Below are 27,288 nucleotides of genomic sequence, written 5' to 3' on the forward strand. Positions count from 1 at the left end.
TGTCACACTGAGCATATGGTTTGTCCAAGGTGTTTGGTAGCTTGCAGACACAATATAGAGTTTTAGAAGAAACGGATTCCACTGAACTGGAATGCTCAGCCTTATTATGTAAAAAAACTAATAAATTACTTCATATTGCACAATACATTGACTACTCTCAAGCATATTTAAGGAATATCAGTGTTCTACTCGGTTATGTCCGTACTTAAATTTTAAATTACAACAAAGTTTAAATGTGAGGTAATGCATCGAGATAGATGTGTTGAAAAACCTAACTAAAAACAGAAAGGGGGAGAGATTAATTTACTTTTATTGAAGAGATCTTGTGAAGTCTCTTTCTGTTCTTGAAATTGTTAGGAATAGCTAGAGAACAACATAGCTGTCCCCAGACACCTGTGTCTTGATAAGAAGTATTGAAGAAGTACTGAAAGACTGTCCATTAGACCGGACTTCTGCTAATTCTGTGAAAATGTTTTCCTCACTCACAGACACATACCGTATCTGTTAACAATGAACATAGTTACAATACAGGTTAAGACTGCATTAAAAACTGTGTGCCCCCAAACAAAAACACCCACAGTCATCTATTAAACAATCTTAACACATTCCTTTCCAAACACATTGAACCTGCAACAACAAAACTAAATGAATGTTTGCACGCAAGAATATTATAAAATGTTGATAGATCATTGTAAACAAGTACTGCCAATAAAACAATAGTAGGCCTACTAACGTTAAGCCACACACCATGTATAAAGAGAGCCTATATTTTCAATACATAAACAAATGTATGCAGAAATTAATTCGCTTACCTGTAAACATCCTTAGACATCTTGCGATGGGGTCCTAGCTGTCAAACATTTTAGTCCAGGTAGGCATACGTTTAAGTTTTTTTGTAGTCAGTTTAATTGTACTATTTTACCAACGCAATTACAGTCACACTATAGTTGGGATTGCACATACCTATGTATATGCATAGGATAAAGCAAGTTAAGACACTTTGGAAAAAAGCGTCTGCCAACTACATACATTTTAATGTAATCACGCATTTATTCATATAAAGGTCTTTAAACTATTAAGGCGAGATTGAAAAATGGTTGCATTGATACGTCCAGTATGTTGACAGTTTCTGGCTGTGGGTAGCAGTTCCGTCTGGTAGGCTGCGTCAGAATCTTTCAGACAGCGGACCAGTATTAACTTCTCTTTCGTCCTTGAATGAACAAAACAGGCAAGATTATGCCAGAAAGCACATTTTGTATTCTGAAGTATTAAATGAATACAAAGAGTTATGAAAATAGTAAGCACATTAGACCTGCTTAGGGCTGCAGTTCTTAAAGGGGCCGCGTTGTTAAACCTACTGTTAAGTCACTTATGTTAATATAAAAAAAGGGAATCAATGTGATTTAGATGCTTAAAGAGTATTCTACCACCTTTTTAAATATTTAGAAATAAAGACTGTAGTGTTTAAGAACTTAATTGTGACCCTGGACAACATTACCAGTCTAATGGGTAAATGTCTTGTTTTACAAATTGCGCCTTGAATTAATGTATGGTTGTTAGGATAGGACAATATCTGGCTGAGAAACTTTATTTGTGAATAATGATATTACCAGAATAAATGTAATTGATATTGTATTTTTAAGGCATTCTAATTCTTAATAGCCATTTCAGCACCTTGGGCATTGATAGAAATCACCTTATCCCCTGCACATTGAACGCTAAAACTAAGTCTGCTTTCTGGCATGTTGGTAGACAAATAGACATGGTATAACACAGCTCTGGAACATTTAACATTTATCCTCAAAGACAGTTGAGATATGGCACCCCAAAATGTGCTAAAAGTGCAACCGCCATTGTACCGTTTTGTGAGATATGCCAAACATGAGATTCACGGGTCCATAACCTAAAAATGCTACAGTAAACATGTCTTTTTTTTGGCTAGGTGGTAGTCAAGGATACTGGGTATAACCTATATGTAGAACTTTTAACGCACCCTTAAAGGTTTTCGAGATGTAGCACCTCAAAATGTCCCATAGGTGCAACGGCCCATTGAAGAGTACTGTGAAATATGCCAACTTCAGGTGTCAATAACTTCAAAATGCTACAGTAAAAATGTCTGCTTTTTGGCCAGGGGGTAGTCAATGATACTGGGTATAACCTATATGTAGAACTTTTAACGCATCCTTAAAGGTTCTCGAGATGTAGCACCTCAAAATGTCCCATAGGTGCATTGAAGAGTACTGTGAAATATGCCAACTTCAGGGGTCAATAACTTCAAAATGCTACAGTAAAATTGTCTGCTTTTTGGCTAGGTGGTAGTCAAGGATACTGGGTATAACCTATATGTAGGACATTTAACGCATCCTTAAAGGTTCTCGAGATGTAGCACCTCAAAATGTCCCATAGGTGCATTTGCCGATTGAAGAGTACTGTGAAATATGCCAACTTCAGGGGTCAATAACTCCAAAATGCTACAGTAAAATTGTCTGCTTTTTGGCCAGGGGGTAGTCAAGGATACTGGGTATAACCCTTATGTGGAACTTTTAACGCATCCTTAAAGGTTCTTGAGATGTAGTACCTCAAAATGTCCCATAGGTGCATTTGCCGATTGAAGAGTACTGTGAAATATGCCAACTTCAGGGGTCAATAACTCCAAAATGCTACAGTAAAATTGTCTGCTTTTTGGCCAGGGGGTAGTCAAGGATACTGGGTATAACCCTTATGTGGAACTTTTAACGCATCCTTAAAGGTTCTTGAGATGTAGTACCTCAAAATGTCCCATAGGTGCATTTGCCGATTGAAGAGTACTGTGAAATATGCCAACTTCAGGGGTCAATAACTCCAAAATGCTACAGTACAATTGTCTGCTTTTTGGCCAGGGGGTAGTCAAGGATACTGGGTATAACCCTTATGTGGAACTTTTAACGCATCCTTAAAGGTTCTTGAGATGTAGTACCTCAAAATGTCCCATAGGTGCATTTGCCGATTGAAGAGTACTGTGAAATATGCCAACTTCAGGGGTCAATAACTCCAAAATGCTACTGTAAAATTGTCTGCTTTTTGGCCAGGGGGTAGTCAAGGATACTGGGTATAACCCTTATGTGGAACTTTTAACGCATCCTTAAAGGTTCTTGAGATGTAGCACCTCAAAATGTCCCATAGGTGCATTGAAGAGTACTGTGAAATATGCCAACTTCAGGGGTCAATAACTCCAAAATGCTACAGTAAAATTGTCTGTTTTTTGGCCAGGTGGTAGTCAAGGATACTGGGTATAACCCTTATGTGGAACTTTTAACGCATCCTTAAAGGTTCTCGAGATGTAGCACCTCAAAATGTCCCATAGGTGCATTGAAGAGTACTGTGAAATATGCCAACTTCAGGGGTCAATAACTTCAAAATGCTACAGTAAAATTGTCTGCTTTTTGGCCAGGGGGTAGTCAAGGATACTGGGTATAACCTATATGTAGAACTTTTAACGCATCCTTAAAGGTTCTTGAGATGTAGTACCTCAAAATGTCCCATAGGTGCATTTGCCGATTGAAGAGTACTGTGAAATATGCCAACTTCAGGGGTCAATAACTCCAAAATGCTACAGTAAAATTGTCTGCTTTTTGGCCAGGGGGTAGTCAAGGATACTGGGTATAACCCTTATGTGGAACTTTTAACGCATCCTTAAAGGTTCTCGAGATGTAGCACCTCAAAATGTCCCATAGGTGCAACGGCCCATTGAAGAGTACTGTGAAATATGCCAACTTCAGGGGTCAATAACTCCAAAATGCTACAGTAAAATTGTCTGCTTTTTGGCTAGGTGGTAGTCAAGGATACTGGGTATAACCTATATGTAGCACTTTTAACGCATCCTTAAAGGTTCTCGAGATGTAGCACCTCAAAATGTCCCATAGGTGCAATGAAGAGTACTGTGAAATATGCCAACTTCAGGGGTCAATAACTTCAAAATGCTACAGTAAAATTGTCTGCTTTTTGGCCAGGGGGTAGTCAAGGATACTGGGTATAACCCTTATGTGGAACTTTTAACGCATCCTTAAAGGTTCTCGAGATGTAGCACCTCAAAATGTCCCATAGGTGCAACGGCCCATTGAAGAGTACTGTGAAATATGCCAACTTCAGGGGTCAATAACTCCAAAATGCTACAGTAAAATTGTCTGCTTTTTGGCTAGGTGGTAGTCAAGGATACTGGGTATAACCTATATGTAGCATTTTTAACGCATCCTTAAAGGTTCTCGAGATGTAGCACCTCAAAATGTCCCATAGGTGCAATGAAGAGTACTGTGAAATATGCCAACTTCAGGGGTCAATAACTTCAAAATGCTACAGTAAAATTGTCTGCTTTTTGGCCAGGGGGTAGTCAAGGATACTGGGTATAACCTATATGTAGAACTTTTAACGCATCCTTAAAGGTTCTCGAGATGTAGTACCTCAAAATGTCCCATAGGTGCAATGAAGAGTACTGTGAAATATGCCAACTTCAGGGGTCAATAACTTCAAAATGCTACAGTAAAATTGTCTGCTTTTTGGCCAGGGGGTAGTCAAGGATACTGGGTATAACCCTTATGTGGAACTTTTAACGCATCCTTAAAGGTTCTCGAGATGTAGCACCTCAAAATGTCCCATAGGTGCAACGGCCCATTGAAGAGTACTGTGAAATATGCCAACTTCAGGGGTCAATAACTCCAAAATGCTACAGTAAAATTGTCTGCTTTTTGGCTAGGTGGTAGTCAAGGATACTGGGTATAACCTATATGTAGCACTTTTAACGCATCCTTAAAGGTTCTCGAGATGTAGCACCTCAAAATGTCCCATAGGTGCAATGAAGAGTACTGTGAAATATGCCAACTTCAGGGGTCAATAACTTCAAAATGCTACAGTAAAATTGTCTGCTTTTTGGCCAGGGGGTAGTCAAGGATACTGGGTATAACCTAGATGTAGAACTTTTAACGCATCCTTAAAGGTTCTCGAGATGTAGTACCTCAAAATGTCCCATAGGTGCAATGAAGAGTACTGTGAAATATGCCAACTTCAGGGGTCAATAACTCCAAAATGCTACAGTAAAAATGTCTGTTTTTTGGCTAGATGTTAGTCGCCAATACTGGGTATAACTCCAATGTAGAACTTCTAACGCACCCTCAAAGAAAGTCGAGATATGGCACCCCATGCGGTAGACATCAAGACAAGGTATAACCCACCTGTGGAACTTTTAACGCACCATCAAAGACATACTTGTACAAAAACACATATTCTGTACATACAACAAGTGACAAAGTTTACATAAATCTAAATACATGTAACTACATAGCAGTAATATACGCACTGGCTAAGACCAACAAGAGTATAATAAATTGTATAAGAGCAGTGGATCAGAAGAAAATTCGAATAAGCTTTATTTTCCAATTGTGCACACAGACAAGCAACGTGTTCTGGTTTCAGGAGCTCAGAATGAAAAAATACAGTATAGACAAACACAGGAAATGGAAAAAATATATATATATAGAATAACAATAAAATACATCAATGATGAAAATAATTAATTTACATTAGATGTACAGTTAATTATAGATATGCAAAGTATTAAAAAACGGTGTATACTATGCTTTTTACAAATATACACATCATTTACTTAATTATGCATAAACCGTATTGCAGGCTCTGTACTAGAATATTGCACTTAGAAACATGTAGGTACTTTTGGATATGATTAATATTCTTTGTGGAGATAGGCTGCCTAAAAAACTGTTCTATCAAAGTAATATAGAGAATGGTAAGGGGAGTGGGTGATGGAGGTTCCACGTGAAGTTCACGTTCATCCAAGGGGCATTCAGCATGTCATGACTTAGACAGCAAGCAGCATCCCATCATCTGTGCACTCTCTCACACACACACACACGCACGCACGCACGCGCACACACACAAAAGTTTTTATTTTAAAAACGTAAAAGAAGAGAAACGCGAGATGATCCCTAAGCTACGCGTGAATAAGAAACTGGAAAAGCGGATGCTTCGCGTTTTTAAGGTGGAACGGATAGCGTCAATAAGAAACTGCGAATAAGAAGCTGGATTCAGCCTCGTCATTTTGCTTGGGGCCCCCAAATTCCTTCAAACGGCCCTGGTCTTGCCAGTATCTTGTGAACACGAGCGTCTTTTTATCATAAACACTTTCGACGCGTCTATATCGTGCTGTCATAATAACGTGGTACGTCCTGTTTCTTTTTCTGCCAGTATGTCCTACGAAGGACGGCTCGTTTAATTAAGTTGAGAATCCTCCGTATACCGCATCCTTTAGTAGAGGATGATACCTCTGGAGGACACAATGCCTTACGAAACGAGACACGGCTCTTGAATTCGGAAGTCACTGCGGCGTGTCCATCCTAGTTCGTTCTTCCGAGGCTGCTACGCAAGACCGGTCTTCACAAGAACACAAGTCTTGGTATTGAGAAACGGACATTTTCTCACTGAAACGCCCCTTGCTGTGACACATCGGCGCGCTTAATGCTTTTCTTAAAGAGCACGACCCCATTTTCAGTTTTCTTGAAACGAATTTATGAGCGTGTCTCTTTAAGGATTGCAGCGCTTCCGCTGACGCGCTTTACTTCAAGGTTGCGACTGTTATTAGTTGCACTATGGACTTTCATCAAACGCGGCGAATGGTAAACTGAGCTGCGCTATTAAAAAACAATAAAGCAGAGAAATGATTTGCATCCTGTTGGTTGCAGGCCACGGCGCGGTTTTAGAAACACAAATCAAGGTAAACATACATTTCCCTTTGCGCACTTAACTCTTAAAATGTGTACATACTGTATATTTGCAACTTGATAGTTATCATGTGAGCCCAAAATGTCTCAGGGTAAACTAGAAATGTTTATCGGCACTAGAAAGTTAAGAAAGAAAGCTTGTTACATGATTAATTTGTTAATCGAGTGAATTCAGCTTGATTTAAATGTGTACCTGTATTATAAGAGTGACGTTACAGGCCTGTATGCTCATCTGAGCGGTGTGCCTAAAGCTCTTTTACCTGGAGTGGGTGGAAAGAAAATCTTGGATTTCTGGTGGGAAACGGTCAACACGTGAGTCATTATTTTTGTTGGTCTGTACTTAGACAGGAATTATCAAAGCCGTTTTTCATGCACACACAGCATACCATCATCTTTTCTTTTAGGCGTCAGCTCTTCAGTGAAGTCTATTTGGTCACAAATGCTGATAAGTAAGTGATTTTGCTTTCAATTGTACGGTGTTTACAAAGGATGTAACCACATGTTGTGGATTGGATTTTGCATTAATCTGAAATACTAAAGCAATGGTGTCCCTTAAATGTCTGGTACGGAGGTCAACTCCTGACTGGTACAAAACTTCACTTATTACAGATACAAGCATTATGAACGGTGGGCTACAGCAAATGACTTTCCAGAGGAAAATGTTGTGAACGATGGCAGCACGACTCTCGATGACAGACTCGGTGCTGTCGCTGATCTTGAGCTGGCCATCCGAAGCCACCAGCTACAAGATGACATCATGGTGGTATGATGCCACTTAATACTACAAATATCTAATTTCAAGTCTTTTATCTGATATAAGTAACTTTAATGGCTTGGTATTTTCACTTTTGCAGATTGCTGGAGACATGCTTTGTGCTGATCAGAATTTTGACATTGCACAAGTCATTCGCTTTTTCAGGTCCAAGGTGAGAGAAACTCATTGTTGATACTGTTGGGTGAGATGTCATATAAACAATCATCCAAACAGGTTTTTTCTGATCAGATTTTGGCCCGCAGTCTGGATTTTACATGAGTAATCATGCTTTACATTGTATTAATATGAAAGAACTTAAAGAGATGCTTCAGGGTCGTGCCATAAAATTAAAATGTGTAGTTCCCAAAAGCACCACTCCCTCAAATTATAAGAATTTCTTTCTTATATTTTATAGCCTTAAATAATAATATTTCCACTAAAAGAAACATTTGTGAAATAGAGAAGTTATTCATATGTTTAAGGTTCTTCATGGAACCATTCGGCCAAAAATGGTTCTTCAATAGCATGCAATGGCTTTTTTAAGAGGGTAGCTGACTGGTTTACTCCATGTATACTGTGAGATAAAATATGTTTATAGTTTTTCATCCTAATGTCTGTTTGTACTAATTTGCTTCTCTTGCTTATTCCTTTTTCTAGCCTGGAGAACTTGCAATATATTATGATCTGGAGACAGGAGAGAAGAGCTACTCCCGAGGAATTGTTGAAGTGTGTCCAGACACTCATCGGTGAGATGACACATCGTCTTTTTCTTGTTTTTGTGGATTGAAAAAGACGTATTGTTCAGTGATCTTTTTAGCAACATTTACTAAAAGGATTTGCCTACACTGTGTGCCTACCAGAGTCATGCGCTTTCTTGAGAAGCCTCAGGAGGGCCTCACTGCATCACGGCTCGCCAGCGTTGTCTTCTACTGTCTGCGCAAGGAGTCTTTACCGTACATCTCTGAATTCCTCTACAATCACCCAGATGTTAATGACAGAACCTTTGGAAAGTTTTGGGTCAGTTAAATTATGTATTATATTTATGCCTAATATATTCATGAAAATGTGTGCTTGGAATAGTTTTGCAATTGTTTCGCTGTTTCATGTGGCTTTTATTTGATCTTAATCTCTGAAATGTTATGGTTATAGGAATGGCTGATAAATGAGGAGAAAGTGCCTGTTTATGGGATGAAGCTGCCAACAGGATTTCAACTAATTGGCCAAGTAGTGGGTTCAAAATCTTATTATTTACCTTAATAATAGGTTTTATTTGATTTAAAAATTCTTAAGGGATTTACGTTATACAGGGTCTGTCTGATTACACAAAATGGCTTGCTCACTATTCTTCAAAGCAACAGTTGTCCCCATCTAAACCCATTACATGCCGCTCATATGCCAGGTAGTACCCAAAACAGCTTAATTAAATAGCATTGCTACACAAAGCTTAGAAAGTGACCTACCTCTTTTTCAAACACGTACGTATTCCCTCCAAACATATGTATTCCCTCCCTGTTTGTTGACTTGCAGGGTTGGACTCATGGGGAACCCATCTGATGGTTTCAACGGAAAAACCATTGCCATGACCATTGCTAACTTTTGGGCTGAAGTCACGCTCATGGAGAGTCAAACTCTGGTAAATAAGAATAGATAGAGGTACAGATTCTAGGACATGAGGAACACATCAATTTACTTACCTTGATGGTTTTTAAGGTCCTTCTACCTCATCCTCTGAATGACCCAACAGAGTTCGGAAGCATGCAGGACCTTTTCCGGATCAGCCGCAAAGAGGGGTTTGTTCTGTCATTAGTAATTTCTTTGGTTCTCATTGATTTATAATTGTGCAGTTATAGGAATTGTAAAATGTTACCTTTAATTATGCAATAAGGCCGAGCATGCTATTTTAGAAATATTTGGATGTATATTTAGGCATGATGCATATTAAGAAAACAGAATGCCATTGGTGTTAGATTATTGTGGATTTTACAATTTTGTTGAATGCTGCTGTATGCAAACCAATTACCATCTAAAACCTGATCTATATATTTTATAATGACTGTTTTTCAACCTTTTATCTATATCTTCCAGGTACCTAGGAGGTCTACGACTTTTGCAAGCCACATGCAAAAAGTTTTACCAATTCTGTTCGGAACAAGGGTGAGCTCTAATCTCTAGGTGGAGAAAATGAGTACTCATAGATGTAAATTAATCTATTAAGACATCTGTTTCTGCTTTCCTTTTATAACCAGCATTGCTCTGTCCAAGCAGAATTTTACCCTCAAGTATGACACAAACATTCCTCGGCAAGTGGTAAGATTAGTTTTTTTTCGAGCAAAAAACAACGCACATTGTATTCATGTAATGATCTTGATACAAAGAACTCTTTTTTTTTCCTTTGACTTCCAGGGTTTAGCTGGTAGCAGGTAAGTAGGCCTGTACTTGTATAGCAAACCTTGGTTGTCTGGCAAATCGTTTTAAACTCATGGATGACATTTTGCGTTATATAAGAGTAGTTTTCTTAGGCACTTTTCAAAATTCTATGACTTTGTGTTTTATGTGAAGTGCAATCGTGTCAGCTACCTTGAAGTGCCTGATGAAGTTTTACAACATTACAGATAATGTATGCACATCATTCATCCATCAGTTATCTTTTTTAATCTTTTTTAAAAGATAAATTGTTATCTTATATTACCTTTAACTTGGGTCAGGATCTTCCTAAACCAATAAGGTCTAACTTCATCCTCAATGTTGAGACGGATGAGCTCTTCATCACAGCTGGTCTACAGGACAGAGTTGTGCAGGTATTTCACATATTATTGCGAGCCATTTGATTTACAGTGTTTGAAACATGTGTTAACCAATCTTTTTCTTGAAGGTCTATGAAGGCTTGGTTTACATGGACTTTAGCAAGCGCCTTATGGATGAGCGGGGTTATGGTATTCATTTTTCAAGCCAGATTACAAATAAAATGTCATTATTAAAAATAGAGATTCCTCTTTAATATTCTGTATTCATTTCCATAGGAGAGTACATTCCTTTGGATATGACTGATCTTCCCTTATTTTGGCTGGCCTTCTTGGGTGATCCAAGTGATTCTGGACGGATTCACAGTAATGTTCGACAACGCTGGCTGAATGGTGAGTTTTATAATGATTGAGCACTTCAGTTTGGTTCGTGATGATAAGCTTACAGAGCTTTTTCTTAAACAACAGTATGTCTTTTTTGGTCAGGTGAATCTGTTGTGGTTGAAGCTATGAAGTCGTTTGCTGACCTCACAGACCAAGCTCGGTTGGTTAATGCATCGGTCCTTAAATAATTCCAGCATTACATTTTTATGCTATTAACCCATACTGAGTGAACGTTTTCTCTCTCACTGTATGCAGGGCTGCTTTGGAGTGTAAAGACTGGCCCAGACTTGCACAGCTCATGAACGAAAACTTTGAGCTAAGAAGGTATGATTCTTATGATCTGCTCACTATCAAACTGTCAAAATTCAATGCAATTTAAGAAAAAAATTGTGAGTTGCATTCAACTTTAAATCATGCGTTTGATCTGTGAAAAGAAAAAACCAATGCATTGGCTGACAACTGAGAAATATTGAATTCCAGGATTCCTATGGCAAATCTCATATCCATGTGTGGCTTTGTTGTTAATGATGACAAAATATTTATTCACTTAATGCACAATGTTAAATAACAATTTGTTGCACACGCTAACAGTGGATATACAATAGGAAAATGTATACGTTAAATAACAATCTTAAAATTTTGACAGTAAGTTTGCATGTTATAAAGTTCAATTAGAGGTTTGATTAAGTTTCCAACTATAATCATGATTCTCAAGAAGCGAATGGTTTCAAGTTTAGAAATAATTGTTTCCATCAGGTCTATTTATACTGATGACTGTCTGGGCCCAGGAAATCTGAAAATGGTCAATCTTGCAAGACAGGTAAATAATTGAATACAAAAAAGGGTTTTGTGGTTACGCATTACTTCAGGCTCTCTATAAGATGCAGTACATTTCAGTGTTGTATGAAATTGTTTATGTAGTTTGGATCTGCAGCGAAGTTGCCTGGCAGTGGTGGCGCTGTGGTGGGCTTGTGCATGGACCATGGGCGACTGGTATGGCTGATCTTTGTTGTACTGATAACCCTGAGCTTTGACAGTTATAGTCAAATTGGCGATGTCACAACTTTTATTAAACCCCATAGTCTGATATTTGGGAAGTTAAAATCCACAAATGAGATGGACGATATACTTATTTTTTGCCAGTGTTTAATAATATGGTTTACTTTTTGCTCCCATTCTACCACCAGATGGAGATGAAGAAGGCTTTTCAAGAGGCGGGATGTGTGTTTTGTCTTATTGTGCCTTACAATCCATCACAGCAGTGCCATGACTCTGTACTCTGAGGAGAAAGTCAATTATTTATTATTTATGTGCCACGAAGCTGTAATTAAAGCATCTAGTATAGGAAATGACTTTAAAAGAACTTGCCCCCGACCTGTTTTAGACTTGAATATGGCAGTTGACTACACTATTGTTCAGTGGTAGATTGAGTGGGTCGGGCCTCAGTTGTTTTGAATAGAAATCAGAAACAATTGACTTTAGAATGGTCTCCTTTCACACCCATCCTGTTGTATGGGAACTAGGCAAAATAATCTTGTAGTAGAGATGATTCCTGATGTAAATTAACCTACAATAAAATTTGATTGTACAAATTGAGGTTCCATGTGCATATCCTGCATTATTGCATTTTTTATTATATATTTTGTCAATATATAAACAAAGCCAATAAATATTAAGCATACATTGATATTCATATTTCATTATAAAGTATTTAGTAATCTGTTAAAGCAAGTAATTTTGTAAACCTGCATCCTTTTATATACATTTGTATAGCAATGTATATAATTGTAGACGGTCACCGATGTGTAACATGATCTTATGACTAAATCAGTAATTTTAATTCACATCAGGGTCAGTATTAAACATAATGAAAATTGTATAGGACTGTGATAGGTCTATTTGGGTATGTTATAAAAACACAATGACATGACTATCTTTACCATTTTGGGGCAGATAAGCATCTTGATGCTGGCCCGTCCAAAGTGTTTTGAAACAAGCTGGCGCGTCTGACACGGGACCCGCCTATATGCCAAAATGCTGCCGTAGGCGACATTGAACACAACCGGTAGAGTTGACTTCTCGTGTCTTTACGCTACTGTATACTGTACTACTGTATATATAAACACACAAACGGTGATCTCACACTGCTGATGTCTTGACTGGGAGGAGGCGTTTAGGGTTTAGTGACTAAATAAGCAGGTGCTTCCTATGGCTGCATTGTCTTTCACCGCCGTCGGATTCGGTTGCATCTTTTTAACAGCACCTTGAGGAATGGCAGCAAAGGAGGATTTGTACAGTAAGATTATTCCGCGCAGACTTCGCCAGAGCAGTTGTGCCTCTGTCAAGCATGGATCCAGTCTGGATGTGCTTCTGTCGATGGGATTCCCTCAGCATAGAGCGTAAGTCAAACAAATGGCTTGCATACAACGCCACTCTGTTTTATTGCTTAAATACGAGTATTTATTTTATGCAATATGTCTAAGGTTCACACGCATCTAAACACGAGAGCAGACAAGTTTGAAAAACATTGTAATAGAGGCAGACGTCAAGTATAGCTGTAAATGTATGGAGCTTTCCAATTTTGCGGAAATAATGCAAAATCTCTGGAATAATTAATTATTCATATTTCCACATTCGTTTTTATAAAATGTAGAATGTTCCCTTATTAAGTCGTGTACATTAAACACCCCCTTAGAAAAATAATCAATGGTTTGTTAAGATTTTACTAACTTTACCTACTTTGTCAGAATGACCATTGGTAATACCATGCTTTTACAAAAATAACATAGTAAAACTGGTGAATTTTCGTAAGGGTCAGCAAAGAATGTTAAGGAAGTTAAAGGGATAGTTCACCCAAAAATGAAAATGATGTCATCATTTACTCACCTTCGAGGTGTTTCAAATCTGTATACATTTCTTTGTTCTGATGAACACAAGATAGTTAGAAGAATGCTTATAACCAGACAGATTTTGTCCCACATTGACAACCACAGTAGGAAAAAATACAATCTTTGTCAAAAGTGCCCCAGAACCGTTTGCTGTCCTACATTCTTCAAAATGTCTTCTTTTCTGTCCAACAGAACAAAAAATTTGATAAAGAAAATGTTCCTGCTCTTTTTGCATAAGAGCGGGTGTTTGATACAGTAACCTGTATTTTGCACTCTGTAGGCTATTGTGTCAGTATGACCTGCATAATAGGCTACTATATAACTATTACCTGTTTGGCTCTTCAGTTCATCCTCAGGCCATTTGAAAAGGAAACAAAATATCTAATGCAAAGGCAAATATTTTCTATTAACCGGCATGTGTGTGTCCAAGGGCATAAGTTTGATTTTGACATTAGTGGGGACATAAAATTGGCCTGCAGATCCGCATTGTCAGTGAAGCCTAACAATATTAATATATTAAACATATTCTAAACTGTTCTTCATTGTTGTTACTCTTATGCTGTCTATTAATGTCAGGTCAGTTTACACAAGAATATACAATTAGCCACTCCGTAATAACAACTGTATGTCCAACTACATCTACAGTCTGGCTAAAATCTATTTTGAATACATACATATGCCTACGTTTTTAACTCTACCGTATGTATGACTGATTGCTTTATAGACCTCTATAACAGTGCGACCATATTATAACTTTAATATAATGCACAACACATAACATAATCATGTTTAAAAAGCCATATCACATGCGACTCTGCCTCTCCACCTGGGCTACAATGGCACAATTGGTGGCGCATGGCATCTGAACAATTTAAAGCACTCATTTTAAACACACACTGAGAAACTGTAGCATTTATGACAGTATTCCACAACTAACATACTCCTATGTCATTGTTGGACCTCATCTGTGACCCTTCCTCTTCACAACATGACAGGACTGCTTCTATCACCTGACCTGACAAAAACGCACATTAATGCATTCCATATTAACACATTCATGGCTTAGACAATAATTGCTACTGTTATTATTTCAAATGCCATAAAGAAAAAGTGGTTTGTTTAACTTACTGGTTTGTTTTACATTTATATAATGTTTATGATATACATTTTATATGGCCTAAACATAACCCTCACACAGCAGAACTGTAATCACTAACAGTTAGACAGAAACATTTGGATCGTAACTTTCTAAAAATAAGCATTTTGGGGTTAAACAAGGCGTATGAAACAGTCTATTGTCGTAATATGCAACTATATGTAGTAATCCTCATAGATGTAAACAAGTAATTTACAGACTAATGTTTAAGTTTGCAACTCTTCCGGTTAATAAGGGATTGTTGTTGTTCCTGAATCAAAATGTGACACAACTTAATTGTAACACGGGTCCGATACTAAGCTCATGTAGTTGTAAAAATCCACCGATACCAAAGACTTATACCTCATGTGACATTATTGACAGAACTGACAGAAATTTGTCGTGAAATTTACTTTGAAAGTTGTGCAAAGCACATAAAATGTTTATTTTTTCATAATGTGTTTACGGTGGAGTTGTTTGTAATTATGGAGCTATTTAATTTTTATTAGTCTCATTGTGTTGTGAAAGGGTACAGGCATCGGTATCGGCGAGTTTACAGAAAAACAATATCGGCCTTCAAAAAATTATATCTGTCCATCCCTAAAAAAAAGTATTAAGTAAAAACTACAAGACACAGATGGACATCAGAGGTTATATATATATATATATATATATAAATACATATATATAAATATATATGTATATATATATGTGTGTGTGTGTGTGTAGATTAACTATTTGGTTGAAATTATCGGTAGGGACAATTTGGTGTTCTCTGAATATTTTGATGCCCTTGTGTGTGTGTCAAGCCGAGTTATTAATATGCTCTCTCTTCTCCATGGTTGAATTGACCCACATAATGACTGATGTCCTGATTTCTTTTAAGAGTTACTTCGACATGACAGCTTTCAGACATTTGTCAGTTGTCATCCAACTACCAAAACACTGACTCAAATGGGAGAAGTCAATACGGGATGGTTAATATGTCTCACAACATTTGAGAAAGAACATCTGCGGTTATTACAGCATGAATGATCTTGACACAAGGTGCCTTTTCCATTCTTCTTTTGGCACACGCATGAGAAAACCCCAGACATTGCAGCTGTTCAGAAGTAAATAAAGCTCGCATATTCATGTGCGCTCAGTTTTGTGTGGGAAGGTCCTCTTTTTGTGAAATATTGTGTTCAGAAGAAAACCCAATCTACAGCTTCAAATTTCATTACACCGACCTCAATCATCATGTCACCATATATATCTATAAGCACTTAATGCATAGTCTATGTGATCCTTTAGGGACATCTCATGTGCGCACTGCCTTGTCATGTAAGGTAGCGTTTACCAGTAGACAGTGTGCACCACCGGGGTTATTATAGTTTTGATATTGGTTTTATTTAGCTTCATTAATATTTTAAAAGCGCTTTTATTTTTAGATTTTTTAGATAGTTTTAACAATTTTGGTATATGCTTTTACCATTTTATAATTTATTGATTTATTTTTAATGTTGCTATATGAGATTAATTCATTTTTATTTGAGTTTTTGTGTAGTATTATAATTCTATTGCTTTTAACTTAATTTAGTTTATTCCTTGAGTTAAGTTTTTCCCAAAAAGGTCAATACAGTATTTTAGGTCAATATTTTATTTGATTCCAATGAACAGGAACGTTTACAAAGTTTGAATTTCCGTAAACTAAAATAACCTTGGTGTGAACATATAATCAGTTTTTTACACAACATTATCATTGTGGTTTCAAGTTGTGTAAATGTCATCAACTTCCTTCCTGAAGCACAAGAGATTAGAAAGTGGCTGATTCTGTTGTATACTGAGATCCTGATCAGGCACTTTATTCAGAGGTCACGTTTGCGTTCCTTGTGGCATTTCATGCTTTTGATGTGATCTTCTTTCTGCGGCGGCCCGTTGTCCCTGTTGCGGGATAGGCAAATTTGGCAAAATGCGCAGGTGTTGGCTGGACATATTTTAGGATTAACAGCTATTCCCTTGGTCTGTCCCCTGCCCAGTCCCCTCTGCGGCTGGGCTGGCACCTGGTATATGCGGGTCAGCAACATCGTTTTCTCTTTGACTCGACTCCCTAGATGTAAAGGATGTAAAGGAAACCGATGTAGGCCAGCTCACTAGCATCAATAAAGAATGAGCCTCTCTCCAAACCCACTGAAAAACATGCTCTCTCTCAAACACAGACAAGACTGTGATCCACAAGCGGTTAAAAAAAGCCGGCCTGCTCTTTAATTCCCAAATCAACTCCTCCGCTGTTTATGAGAGGCATACATCAGTGTGTGGTTGTGTGTGATCTCTGTTGCGTTGGACTACCATCTGCGTTGGTTGTGCTATTGGCAGAATGATGGCTGTGTGTACAAAAGCAGTGTCCTTACACTGCTGCTCCAACCTTACCTCAGACTGAAGCTCTCTGGAACATTTACATGAACACAGAAGAGGTGTGTTTAAAGTTGTTTTTTGAAGGTAAGATAATGATAATGACAGAACTGCTTATTTTTATATTATTAGATACGAATTTGCAAATGCAGTTTGCAATTCCTTTTTTATATAGTCAGGCGGGATTTATGGCATCTCTACTCTCATTGGCTAGTGAGATTTGGTTTGTCAGCTCATTTTTCACAAACTTTTCTTCTTATTGAATGTTATAATGCATGTTGTTCGCTCCCGTTTAAGAAAATAATCTTTAAAGTCCATAAAATAATACCTGACAAAAAAACAACACATAACGAACCAGCTAAGTAAAGACAGAATTGCTACTCTACAGGAATACAACTTTTAACCATTTTCTTTATTCTCTGAATTACACTCATCTACCTGAGGGTCTGGATGATGATGACGAGGAAGGCACTCGGATCCACATCGTGCATGACTAACCAACTTCTATTGTAGACTTACTACATGAGAAATAAATTTTAAGTACAAACAACACAAAACAATAATGATAACTGCATGCATCACTCTCTAAAATAATATCGACAGTAAGTAAACCAAACATTGGATTCAGACGTGCCTCTATGCCTTCCGAATGCTGCCTCCAATTTAACAGATAAATGTTTGACTGCGTGATATGCATGTTTATAGTTCATGTTATTAATGTCCTTATTCAGAATCAGCACTTATACTGTACATAAGGGTGAATGAGGAAAATTTGCTTGATATTTAATGGTCTGTCAGTGCTGTAATTTATGGTTTTGTCAATCTATAAAATGATTATTTATGCAATAGTCACATGTCAGTTGTCTCGAAAGTAAATAATGTTAACAGACTATGATAATATTTTGCATTGGATGCCACGTGGTTGGTTGCTAACATGATTTATCAGCTTTAAATATCTTTTCAATTAACAATTGAACGCTTCTGGTAACGCTTTAGATTATGGCCCTCAATGCACGGCTTAATTCAACAGGATTTACAGCGTAACTAATCCTAACAATAATGTACCTCTACAGTACATATCTGTAGATAAAGGGAACAATATGCAAAGTTTGGGGAATAAGGGGTAAGAGAAAGGAAGATTAGAAAAAAATATTTATGATATTAATGTCATATCAAGATCCAAATCAAACTACTTATTATAGTCTCAAAAGACACACTTTATGAAAGAAAAAATACTCAAGTCAAAAGTAAAATTTACAGTCTGCGTGCTCAAAAACTGAATGCATCAAACTTACAGTATTAATATTTCTTTATTCCCCAAACTTAGCATATTGTTCCTCTTTACCTACAGATATATACTGTAGAGGTACATTATTGTTACAATTAGTTATGCTGTGAATTCTGTTTAATTATGTGCATTGCGGGCCATAATCTATAGCGTTACCCACATTCTATTACATATTTAATATAAAGTGTGAGAAACCTGCTTCAAAACAAAAACTACATGTGTTTGCTGGCCCGTGTTCCGCTTTTAAGCATCTTGACACTCAGTTTAAGGAACTAGTCACTTTTTAGTTAGTAATAGTTGTAAATTATTTGCATTTTCACTATAGAAGAGGTGGACGGTGTCCTTGCTCTTGTTTGCAGTGTTTAAATGTTTTGTTTTAATAGAGCAGATAACCTAACAGCAAACAAATATACAGACTGACTGTTGTTCACAAACTTCACAACTTTTTTCTACAATTGCACCAAACTGTTCTTAGCACATTTTGCGTTTTTACATTCTAAAAGTTTCCGTTATCAGCCCTGCAGTGAAAAATAAAACCAACCATTTACGTACAGACTGGCATGTATCGGCACAGAGTGGAAAGATAAAGCAACGAGAAAATGGTGGAAAGCGTTTTTTGTAGCTTCTTCATCCGGTCACAATAGGTTCCTGGTTTTATGAGAGAAACTTTAGGGTTTACAAACCTAGTTCCATTTTTGCCAATACAAAACCTTCCGATGACAAAATACAATGCACTTGTTCTGGTCATATTAATGTTTAAATATTAATCACTTTTACCTATATTCAAGAAAGTGTCATCAGAAAGCAGAGCATACGATAATGAAGTGTGAGAGAAGGGTGATAGTCACCTCTCCCACGCAGCTCTTTGCCTCCTTCACTGCTTCTTGAAAACTGGTTGAAGTTAATCGTAATAGGTAATCTAATTTTTTACATGGGGTTTCCACGCACACACCTTAAGCATGTAATAGATAGATAAAAAACTACACCGGAGCATGAGAAGTACATCTTGGAATTGTTGCACAAGTGTTCATACTTGAAACTGTATATACTTCTGTATACACTTAGTTTATACATGACTGTTCACAAAAAATACATCACATGTTCCATAGTACTTTTTACTAATAATTATAAATAAAATCAAAAGGTATTGTTGACCCCCAAAAAAATATTTTGTTATCATTTATTCACCCTCATGTTGTTCTAAACCTGTATGACTTTGTATACAGATTACAAAAGATATTTTGAGAAATGTCTCCGTTTTTTGTGTCCATACAATGGAAGTCAATTAGGCCAATGTTGTTTGGTTACTTATGTTCTTCAGAATATCTTCACCCAAACAATATTTTTGTGCTTACAAATAGTTTATGGCTGTATATCTTCTAAGACACTGAATTCTAAAAGATGCTGTTTTTTACAGAATGAAAGGTCTGGTATCAACTGGGGGCAGAAGTGTTCAGCTAGCTTGCAACTGGTACGTTTTTTTTTCAATTCCATTTCCTTAATGTACTTATGCTAATCTTAGTGCGTTCGAGTCTGTGTTCCCCGATTTTAATCTTTATTCAAAATTTTTAATATTAAGATCAGATTAAAATATTTCAATGCAACTATTTGCAACATTTATTTTGATGATAAACAAGATTTTCACCGATATCAGATTTATTCTTTTTAGTCCATTCCTTTTTTCACATAAAAATAAATTAACCATATGTGCTTTGGTAAAGAATTAACATATATTTTAATAGGTCCAATACATATCACGGTTGTGTGGACAGAACCCAAGCGCAGGCAGCAGAGTTAAATAACAAAACTTTATTTAAACAAAGACCCTCGATGGGGAAAACATTAACTAAAACAAGACAAGAATGTAAACTAAAACTTCCCACAAGGGGGACAAAACAACAGGGTAATAAGAATAATAAATAAACTAGAAGTCCACAAACTTAGAACAGGAACAAGATAATCCACGAACAGGTACAATCCAACAAGGTGACTTCAACAGGGATGACGATAACATATAATGACAATGAACCGACAAGGGACAGAGGGAAAACTGGGGCTTGATAAAGGGAAACACTAACAAGGACTGATGACACAGGGAGAGTGGCCACAGGTGACAAGGATGAAACACTAAGGGAAAGCTAACAGGAGGATTGCACGAGGCAGGTGAGGGGACTGAAACACTAAGGGAAAGATGGATCAGGGCTGGAGACAAGACTAACACTAATGGACCGCTAACCGGGGAAACAAGGGGGCGGGACTAAAGGACGCGACACTGGAGAGAGAGCATGGCTTCTTAAACCAAAACAATGCTCTTTCTCCACACAAAACACATGGGACTGACATGATCCTGCCACAAGACTCGAAAACCAACACAAGGAGAGGCAGTATCATGACAATACACCCACAAACAAGAGTTAAAGCGATAGTTCACCCAAAAATAAAATTCTGTCATCATTCACTCACCCTCTTGTCATTTCAAACCTGTATGACTTTCTTTCTTTTGCAGAACACAAAAGAACATATTTTGAAGAATTATGTTAACTGTCCCAATTCACTTGCATTGGTTTTGCGTCCATATAATATAAGTCAATGGGGGCCAGTGCTATTCGGTTACCATCTTTCTTCAAAATATCTTCTTTTGTGTTCTACGGAAGAAAGAAATTCATAAAAGGTTTGAATTGATAAGTGGGTTAGTAAATGAAGAAAGAATTGTCTTTTTTTGGTGAACTATCATTTTAACGTTTTTACTTATTCAGAGACATTACTACCCTCTAGTGGCATTTTATATCTTCATACTCCGTCTAGTTGTTCATTAAGTTTATTTACTTGTTTAGCTGAGCTGTACTGTAGCCTCATTTATGATCATAGGCTCTTCTCCCATTTGGATGACCCCTTTCTGGACGACCCTTTACCCAGAGACTATGTGCTGTATCTGCGTCCCAGTGGGCCTTTACAAAACCAACTTTCCCATTTCTGGCAGCAGTCTCGCTTAACCTGTGGCAAGAACAAAGCTCACAGCATATTTCCACATATCACACTCTGTCAGTTCTTTACGGTGAGCAACGATTCATCATTTTATCTTATGTTATGTTTTACATCACAAAAGATCTATCAGTTATAAATGCATCATGGTTCAACAGCATTTCAATTCTTTATTTTGTGCTCGTAGTGCCCAGACAATAAAGTTATGGCTCTCTGTGAAGCTCTGCAGTCCACGGTGAATCAGTGGAGGGGCAGATTTCCCAGCCTTCTGCCTCTGGAGCTTTACACCTCCACTAACTTCATCGGGCTGTTTGTGGAGGAACAGGTGGCTGAGACACTAAAGAAGTTTGCGTTTGACTTTGCGGTGGAGGCTGCCACTAAAGCTGGTGGGTAAGCGTGATCAGAGCATTTGTCACAGAGGGTGCTTCAATTGTGCTCTCATTACCTCCAGGTGTTCAGACTGTTTATACTTGATAGAGTAAGTTATCCATAAACCAAACTCTGTATTTGTGTGTGTTAAATTTTCACACCCTGATGAGTACAGTTGTACAGTTTTGACGTTACTGTTGCATTCCAAAATGCCCATATACATTTTATAAAACTTTTACATCATTCTTTTTCTTGTATAATAGATATAAGGGCTGCTTTCTTGGGAGGCAGATTATGCAAATAAAAATGTTTCAGAGCCATTTTTAGATCTTGGCACTTTCAGTTAAATGGCACATTAGCATGAGATGTAACTTTTAACACTCTTAATAAAAGTGAAATGCCTTGAAAAGCTAATATTGTTGTTCTTTAAAAATTAAAGGCAGCAAAAAGGTGTTACACTGTGGTCAGGTCATAATACTTTTTTACTGGTATTTCACAGATGTTCATGTGGAACCCCATGTAAAGCAACTTCATTTGACTCTAGCGTATCACTTTCCAACCAATCATTTTTCTTCCTTGGAAAAATTGGCTAAAGGGATTGAGGTCAAGCTCGGTTGTGATTGGCTCGCTGCTATTTTCTCACGGGACATAAGATTTGTGAATCATGAGGTGAGGCCTGACTCCCTATATCAGCTTTAATGGTTTTGCTTGTTTACCTAAGCACACAGTATAATGCAGTTTCGCCTGTGTTTTATTGTCAGTCTTCGCGAGTGATCTACCCGTACACTCCTCAGAATGATGACGAGTTGGAGCTGATGCTGGGAGACTTCATCTTCTCATCGACTGTGGAGCAAATGAGTACAAGTGAGGGCTGGGTGTACGGTACATCTCTGGGTACAGGCTTGTCTGGACTGCTGCCCGAGAACTATGTCAGCCCTGCTGATGAATGCGACACATGGGTCTTCCACGGGTAAGGTTCAAATGTGAACCTGATGTTTGCTATTTCTTTTATAAGGGTCAGGCATCGTTTTTTTGCCTGGTGGACAATAGAAAGGTTAGAAGTAGGTTAGCCACATTTGCACAACAGTATTATAGATACACTCAGAACACCCTAACAACTGGGTACCCAAACATTTAGCCTGCAGTGATGCTGACTTTTTTTTCATAATATTCATCTAGTTTTCATAGTTCAGCATAAAAATTTAAGTCTTTTGTAATATTATTTTATAGCATTAAGTACAGAATATTAATTAATGAACAAAGACTCCTGCAATGCCTTCAACTCTTCAAATGCTTTTTGCACAGGTCACACTCCTTCTTTTCTACTACCACTTCGGAAAAGGGCTACAAAGAGAGCAAATCATTGGACGGGCTGCTCAGCCTACGTTGCTTGGATAACTCAAGGCTGGGAGACTCCGCCATCTTGAGCGTTATTTGCCAACCTATGCAGGTGCCAAATTTACAACAATTAGAGTAACTTTGTAAACATTTTCTGTACCATTTTCAATTGTGATATTTTGCCGTTATGCAGTTGTATTTGTAATGTGGCATTAATAATGTAATTTTATTAATGTAATGCTGCAATTTCTAACTTTTGGTTTAAAATAAACAAAAATCTAAACATAAACAAAAATGAAAACATAAAAACACAGTGTTCTATAAAGCAGTTTTATGTGGTAAATGTCAGTTTGACTTCATTTGAAGCACACATAAAGAAAAAAGACGTTAAGTAATCTGCAGTTTCATGTTTCAAACAGAGATGGCGAAAGATAAATAAAATGTAGGATTGCAGCTTTAAGTATGAAATATTTATATATTAATAGCATTTTGGTAACACTTTACAGTTAACTAACAATGAACAATACTTCTACGGCATTTAGCATTGAACAAAATTTATAAATGCTAAAAACAATTTAGCTCATTCATGTTAACTAATGCGTTAATGTGATTTATGAAAGTACTTTTATTCTTTGAGGGAAGGTGCTTCGATCCAACCTTCAGTCTTGTCCTCCTAAAAGGACCCTGTTCGTATGTCGACATGGAGAGAGAATGGACGTTGTGTTTGGAAAACAATGGCTCTCACAGTGTTCTGACTCTAAAGGTAATCTCAGTTCTTGCTTACACCGTGCAGTTAGTTTGATGACTCAGTTTGTCCTCCTGTAGGCAGGTATGTGAGGAGTAATCTGAATATGCCTGCTGTGCTACCTGCCTGGAGTGAAGCACACAGTTTGTACGAAATGGATGCTCCTATTACAGTGGTTGGATCTACACAGGCCAGGATAGTGGGTATGTTGACACATTGTTTTAAGATGTAGTGCGGTAGACAGTCTGACATGCCTTTTTGTGAATTTGTTTTCAGGTGAGGCTATACTTGAAAGTAATGCCACTATTGATTTTGTATACTGCTCACCCAGCCTCCGCTGTGTCCAGACAGCTCATGAAATCCTCAGAGGTATGTACTACAGTCAGGAACTCTACATTAAGTGTTAAAGGTCCAGTGTATGAAATTTAGCGGCATCTAGAAGTGATCTAGTGGCTCACTCCACCCCTCCCTTTTGAAGCTCTACGCTGGCTGACAGAACTAAGAAGCGCTTTCGTTTCTTTGCCGAAGGGGATAACATATTTACAAAAGGCGCTCTGTAGAGCAGTTTATCTGTTTAGGACTACTGTAGAAACAACATGGCAAATTCCATGTAAGGGGAGCCGTGGTGTATCTAGGTAGAAATAACTCATTCTAAAGTAATAAAAACATAATGCTTCATCATGTATGGTCTTTATACACATCTGAGACACAGTTATGTATATAATATTGCATTTCTGTCAATAGATCCTCCTAAAAATTACACACTGGACCTTTAAAAATCTATAAGCAACATCTTTATTGAGAATAAAGGTTGAATATGCTGTGTGACTATTGTCATGGTCTTATTCTAGGGATGCAACAAGATGGCAGAATAAGTATTCGAGTGGAACCTGGGCTTTTTGAGTGGACTAAATGGGTCTCAGGAACATCTTTGCCTGCTTGGATACCTCCTACAGATCTAGCTGCATCCAAACTCAATGTAGACACAACGTACAGGTAAGTTATATACTCTATATGTGGCCTGTTTCCATTTCACATTCAGCTGTCAGATCAGTACGTGTCTTCTTTGTGTGTTTCAGACCTCACTTTCCCATTAACAAACTAACCATCTCTGAGACATATGACATGTATATTAGTCGGAGCTACAAGGTGACCAAAGACATTTTGTCTTCCTGCAAAAATAAAGGCGAGTACAGACACAAAAAAAATTGCTTAATACAGTAAACACAACTGTATTGACTTGACTTCACTATGATTCTCCTAGCTTTGATTCTTTCTGGTCTTCTTTTTCTTCTTCTTTTGTTAGGAAACAACATTCTGTTTGTGGCACATGCTTCTTCTTTGGAAGCTTGTACTCGGCAGATTCAAGGCCTTTCCGCTCAGAACCCTAAAGAGTTTGTGCAAGTAGTACGGAAGGTTAATATAGTTTTTCATGTTATTTGCATGTTACATCTTCTATTTTATTGCACTTTATAAATGTGATACATCGTGGAGCTGATGTTTCCATCCAGATCCCCTACCTGGGTCTTTGTGCGTGTGAGGAGCAAGAGGACACGGGAGCATGGCAGCTGGTAGACCCCCCAATTCTGCCTTTTACTCATGGGCCAAATCACAGCTTCAGCTGGAGAGAGACGCTACAGCAAGAATGACCGTGTCTTTATAGTCTTTCCTAAAAGGACAATTATTTTAGAGGAAAGACTTTAATGTCACCTGCACTGGAAGCACACAACTGAGCATTTCTTTACATTTTCTCATTCATGTTTTAAGGGATGTGGCGGAGTTGGACAGAGGAGACCGCACTGTATGAACTTATGTGACCCTGGACAACAATTTTTTTATATCTAAATATTGAGAAAAAAACATGATCTATACAGTATGATTTTTGGCATGAAAGAAATATCTATCATTTTGGCCCTAAGGTATATCTAAGGTATTTTTGGCCTTTTTTTCTTTCTCTGCTAAGACAGGGTCACATATACGGTAGTGCTTACTGGGCCTTCATGCAGGCGTTCACTTAGAATAGGTTACAATGCACAGTGAAATAATGCAGCAGTAAATATCGACATCGATTCATACCTGGCATATATGACACTTTACAACGACATATTAGAGTTGAAAGGAATCCGTGTTTCATCATCCTATTAACCTTCATGTAAAAAGGCAATATCCATATTAATAAAAATATGGCCATTAATATACATATAAGACACAGCTGTGGGGAGCAGGATTTTGTACCAGTGACATTTCAAAGACAAAAACAGATTTACATGGAGAAGTACATTTGTTACTTTCATGATGTGGAAATGTTGACAATCAAGAAAACGGATTCAATTCGATTGAAGTTTATTAGGGTTTTTACAATTTGCATTGCATCAAAGCAGCTGTACAAGAAAACCAAAACCAAGAAAAACAACAAGTTGAGCCATTGAACAAAGTATTATGAATGACAAACTCGTGTTTTATTGCAAGTCTTACAGATGAGCTAAAAATACATTAGATATAAAGATAAAGGTCCTTAGGGGTTGGAAAAACTTTCTATGTAAAATTCATATGGACATTCAATAATGGAGATTTCAAAAGAAGTCATTGTCAAGACCTTGTCGAGACTTTTTAGAAAACATTAATGATACTATTTATTTGCTTACGTTGTAAAATTAAAAGTATTAATAACAAAATCAATTATTTTCGGGTTTTGTGGGAAAGGTGTCTGGACCTCATCGCAGTTTCGCCACGCGTCATTTCAGCTTATTCGACTTGATGCGGCGCAGCAAGATCCGACATGCGGATGACATCAAAGTACCGCGATTCGAAAGCAAAGTTAATGGGTTTTTTCGAATCGCTCTCGCGGTACTTCGATATCATCCGCCTGTCGGATCTTGCTAATTTTCGCGTGAAAATTAGTTGGCAACACTGGCCGCATCAGCCTTGTTACTTTGCGCCTTGTCTGACAGGTAGGCCCACGTCTTCATATTTCCTCATGTTATCGAAGTTAATATATATATATATATATATATATATATATATATATATATATATATATATATATATATATATATATATATATTTCCTCATGTTAAACACGAAGTTAATATATATGTTTATTTATATTTCAAGTCTTTTGGCAGGCAGGGTGGCTTAATTGGGGGTAGGCCTAACTTTATTCTCGTTCACTATCCTGGTTTAACCCGATGTCCCTTTTGTACAGCATATTCGACCTGTGATTTGTTAGCCAATAGATCTATTTAGACACATTTGACTTATTCTCCTCGATAAACGCGCCATCATCCTGAAATTGAAGAAATGCAACATTGATGCATCTGTTCAATTACAGGGATGCGGTCAGTTCAGGTCAGCAACTGCAATAGAGATCCTTACGAGATAAAGTGGGCACAGTAGCAAACTGTCTTCAGATAAGTTAGATTCTTAAATTAAAATGTGATTAATAGTATAAATGCCTTCGCAAATGCTTGAGAAATGAAAGAACTGTGTGGATGCTTATGTTTTAG

The 27,288-nt window shown here is 37.5% G+C and overlaps 2 protein-coding genes across 2 annotated transcripts; both read left to right on the top strand.

The window, feature by feature from the left end:
- The first annotated feature begins 6,607 nt into the window (after positions 1-6,607).
- gkup (glucuronokinase with putative uridyl pyrophosphorylase) lies at positions 6,608-12,327 on the top strand. Its single transcript, XM_079482105.1, has 23 exons — positions 6,608-6,760; positions 6,973-7,079; positions 7,172-7,216; positions 7,377-7,530; positions 7,622-7,693; positions 8,179-8,267; positions 8,382-8,538; positions 8,671-8,748; positions 8,829-8,920; positions 9,049-9,154; positions 9,232-9,311; positions 9,607-9,675; positions 9,768-9,828; positions 9,925-9,941; positions 10,081-10,138; positions 10,227-10,319; positions 10,394-10,454; positions 10,542-10,655; positions 10,749-10,806; positions 10,902-10,970; positions 11,403-11,466; positions 11,568-11,639; positions 11,834-12,327. Exons 1-23 carry the CDS (start codon positions 6,704-6,706, stop codon positions 11,927-11,929), a joined length of 1,869 nt encoding a protein of 622 aa, XP_079338231.1. The 5' UTR covers positions 6,608-6,703; the 3' UTR covers positions 11,930-12,327.
- A 462-nt stretch (positions 12,328-12,789) lies between these two features.
- ubash3bb (ubiquitin associated and SH3 domain containing Bb) lies at positions 12,790-26,447 on the top strand. The gene is made up of 14 exons (XM_079480853.1): positions 12,790-13,045; positions 19,766-19,819; positions 21,217-21,403; positions 21,518-21,716; positions 22,199-22,368; positions 22,461-22,669; positions 23,005-23,149; positions 23,680-23,800; positions 23,863-23,985; positions 24,059-24,151; positions 24,634-24,778; positions 24,862-24,968; positions 25,089-25,198; positions 25,294-26,447. Exons 1-14 carry the CDS (start codon positions 12,918-12,920, stop codon positions 25,429-25,431), a joined length of 1,929 nt encoding a protein of 642 aa, XP_079336979.1. The 5' UTR covers positions 12,790-12,917; the 3' UTR covers positions 25,432-26,447.
- Positions 26,448-27,288: the final 841 nt, after the last annotated feature.

Source organism: Barbatula barbatula, assembly GCF_947034865.1.
Source record: "Barbatula barbatula genome assembly, chromosome: 19".
NCBI classification, from domain to species: Eukaryota; Metazoa; Chordata; class Actinopteri; order Cypriniformes; family Nemacheilidae; genus Barbatula; species Barbatula barbatula.

Coding starts and splice junctions, on each gene's coding strand:
- gkup (XM_079482105.1), top strand. CDS start 6,704: ATGATTTGCATCCTGTTGGTTGCAGGCCACGGCGCGGTTTTAGAAACA. Junction 7,080..7,171: donor TGGTGGGAAACGGTCAACAC/GTGAGTCATTAT, acceptor CTTTTCTTTTAG/GCGTCAGCTCTTCAGTGAAG. Junction 9,676..9,767: donor CAATTCTGTTCGGAACAAGG/GTGAGCTCTAAT, acceptor TTTTATAACCAG/CATTGCTCTGTCCAAGCAGA.
- ubash3bb (XM_079480853.1), top strand. CDS start 12,918: ATGGCAGCAAAGGAGGATTTGTACAGTAAGATTATTCCGCGCAGACTT. Junction 19,820..21,216: donor GTTCAGCTAGCTTGCAACTG/GTACGTTTTTTT, acceptor TTATGATCATAG/GCTCTTCTCCCATTTGGATG. Junction 24,779..24,861: donor AATGTAGACACAACGTACAG/GTAAGTTATATA, acceptor TGTGTGTTTCAG/ACCTCACTTTCCCATTAACA.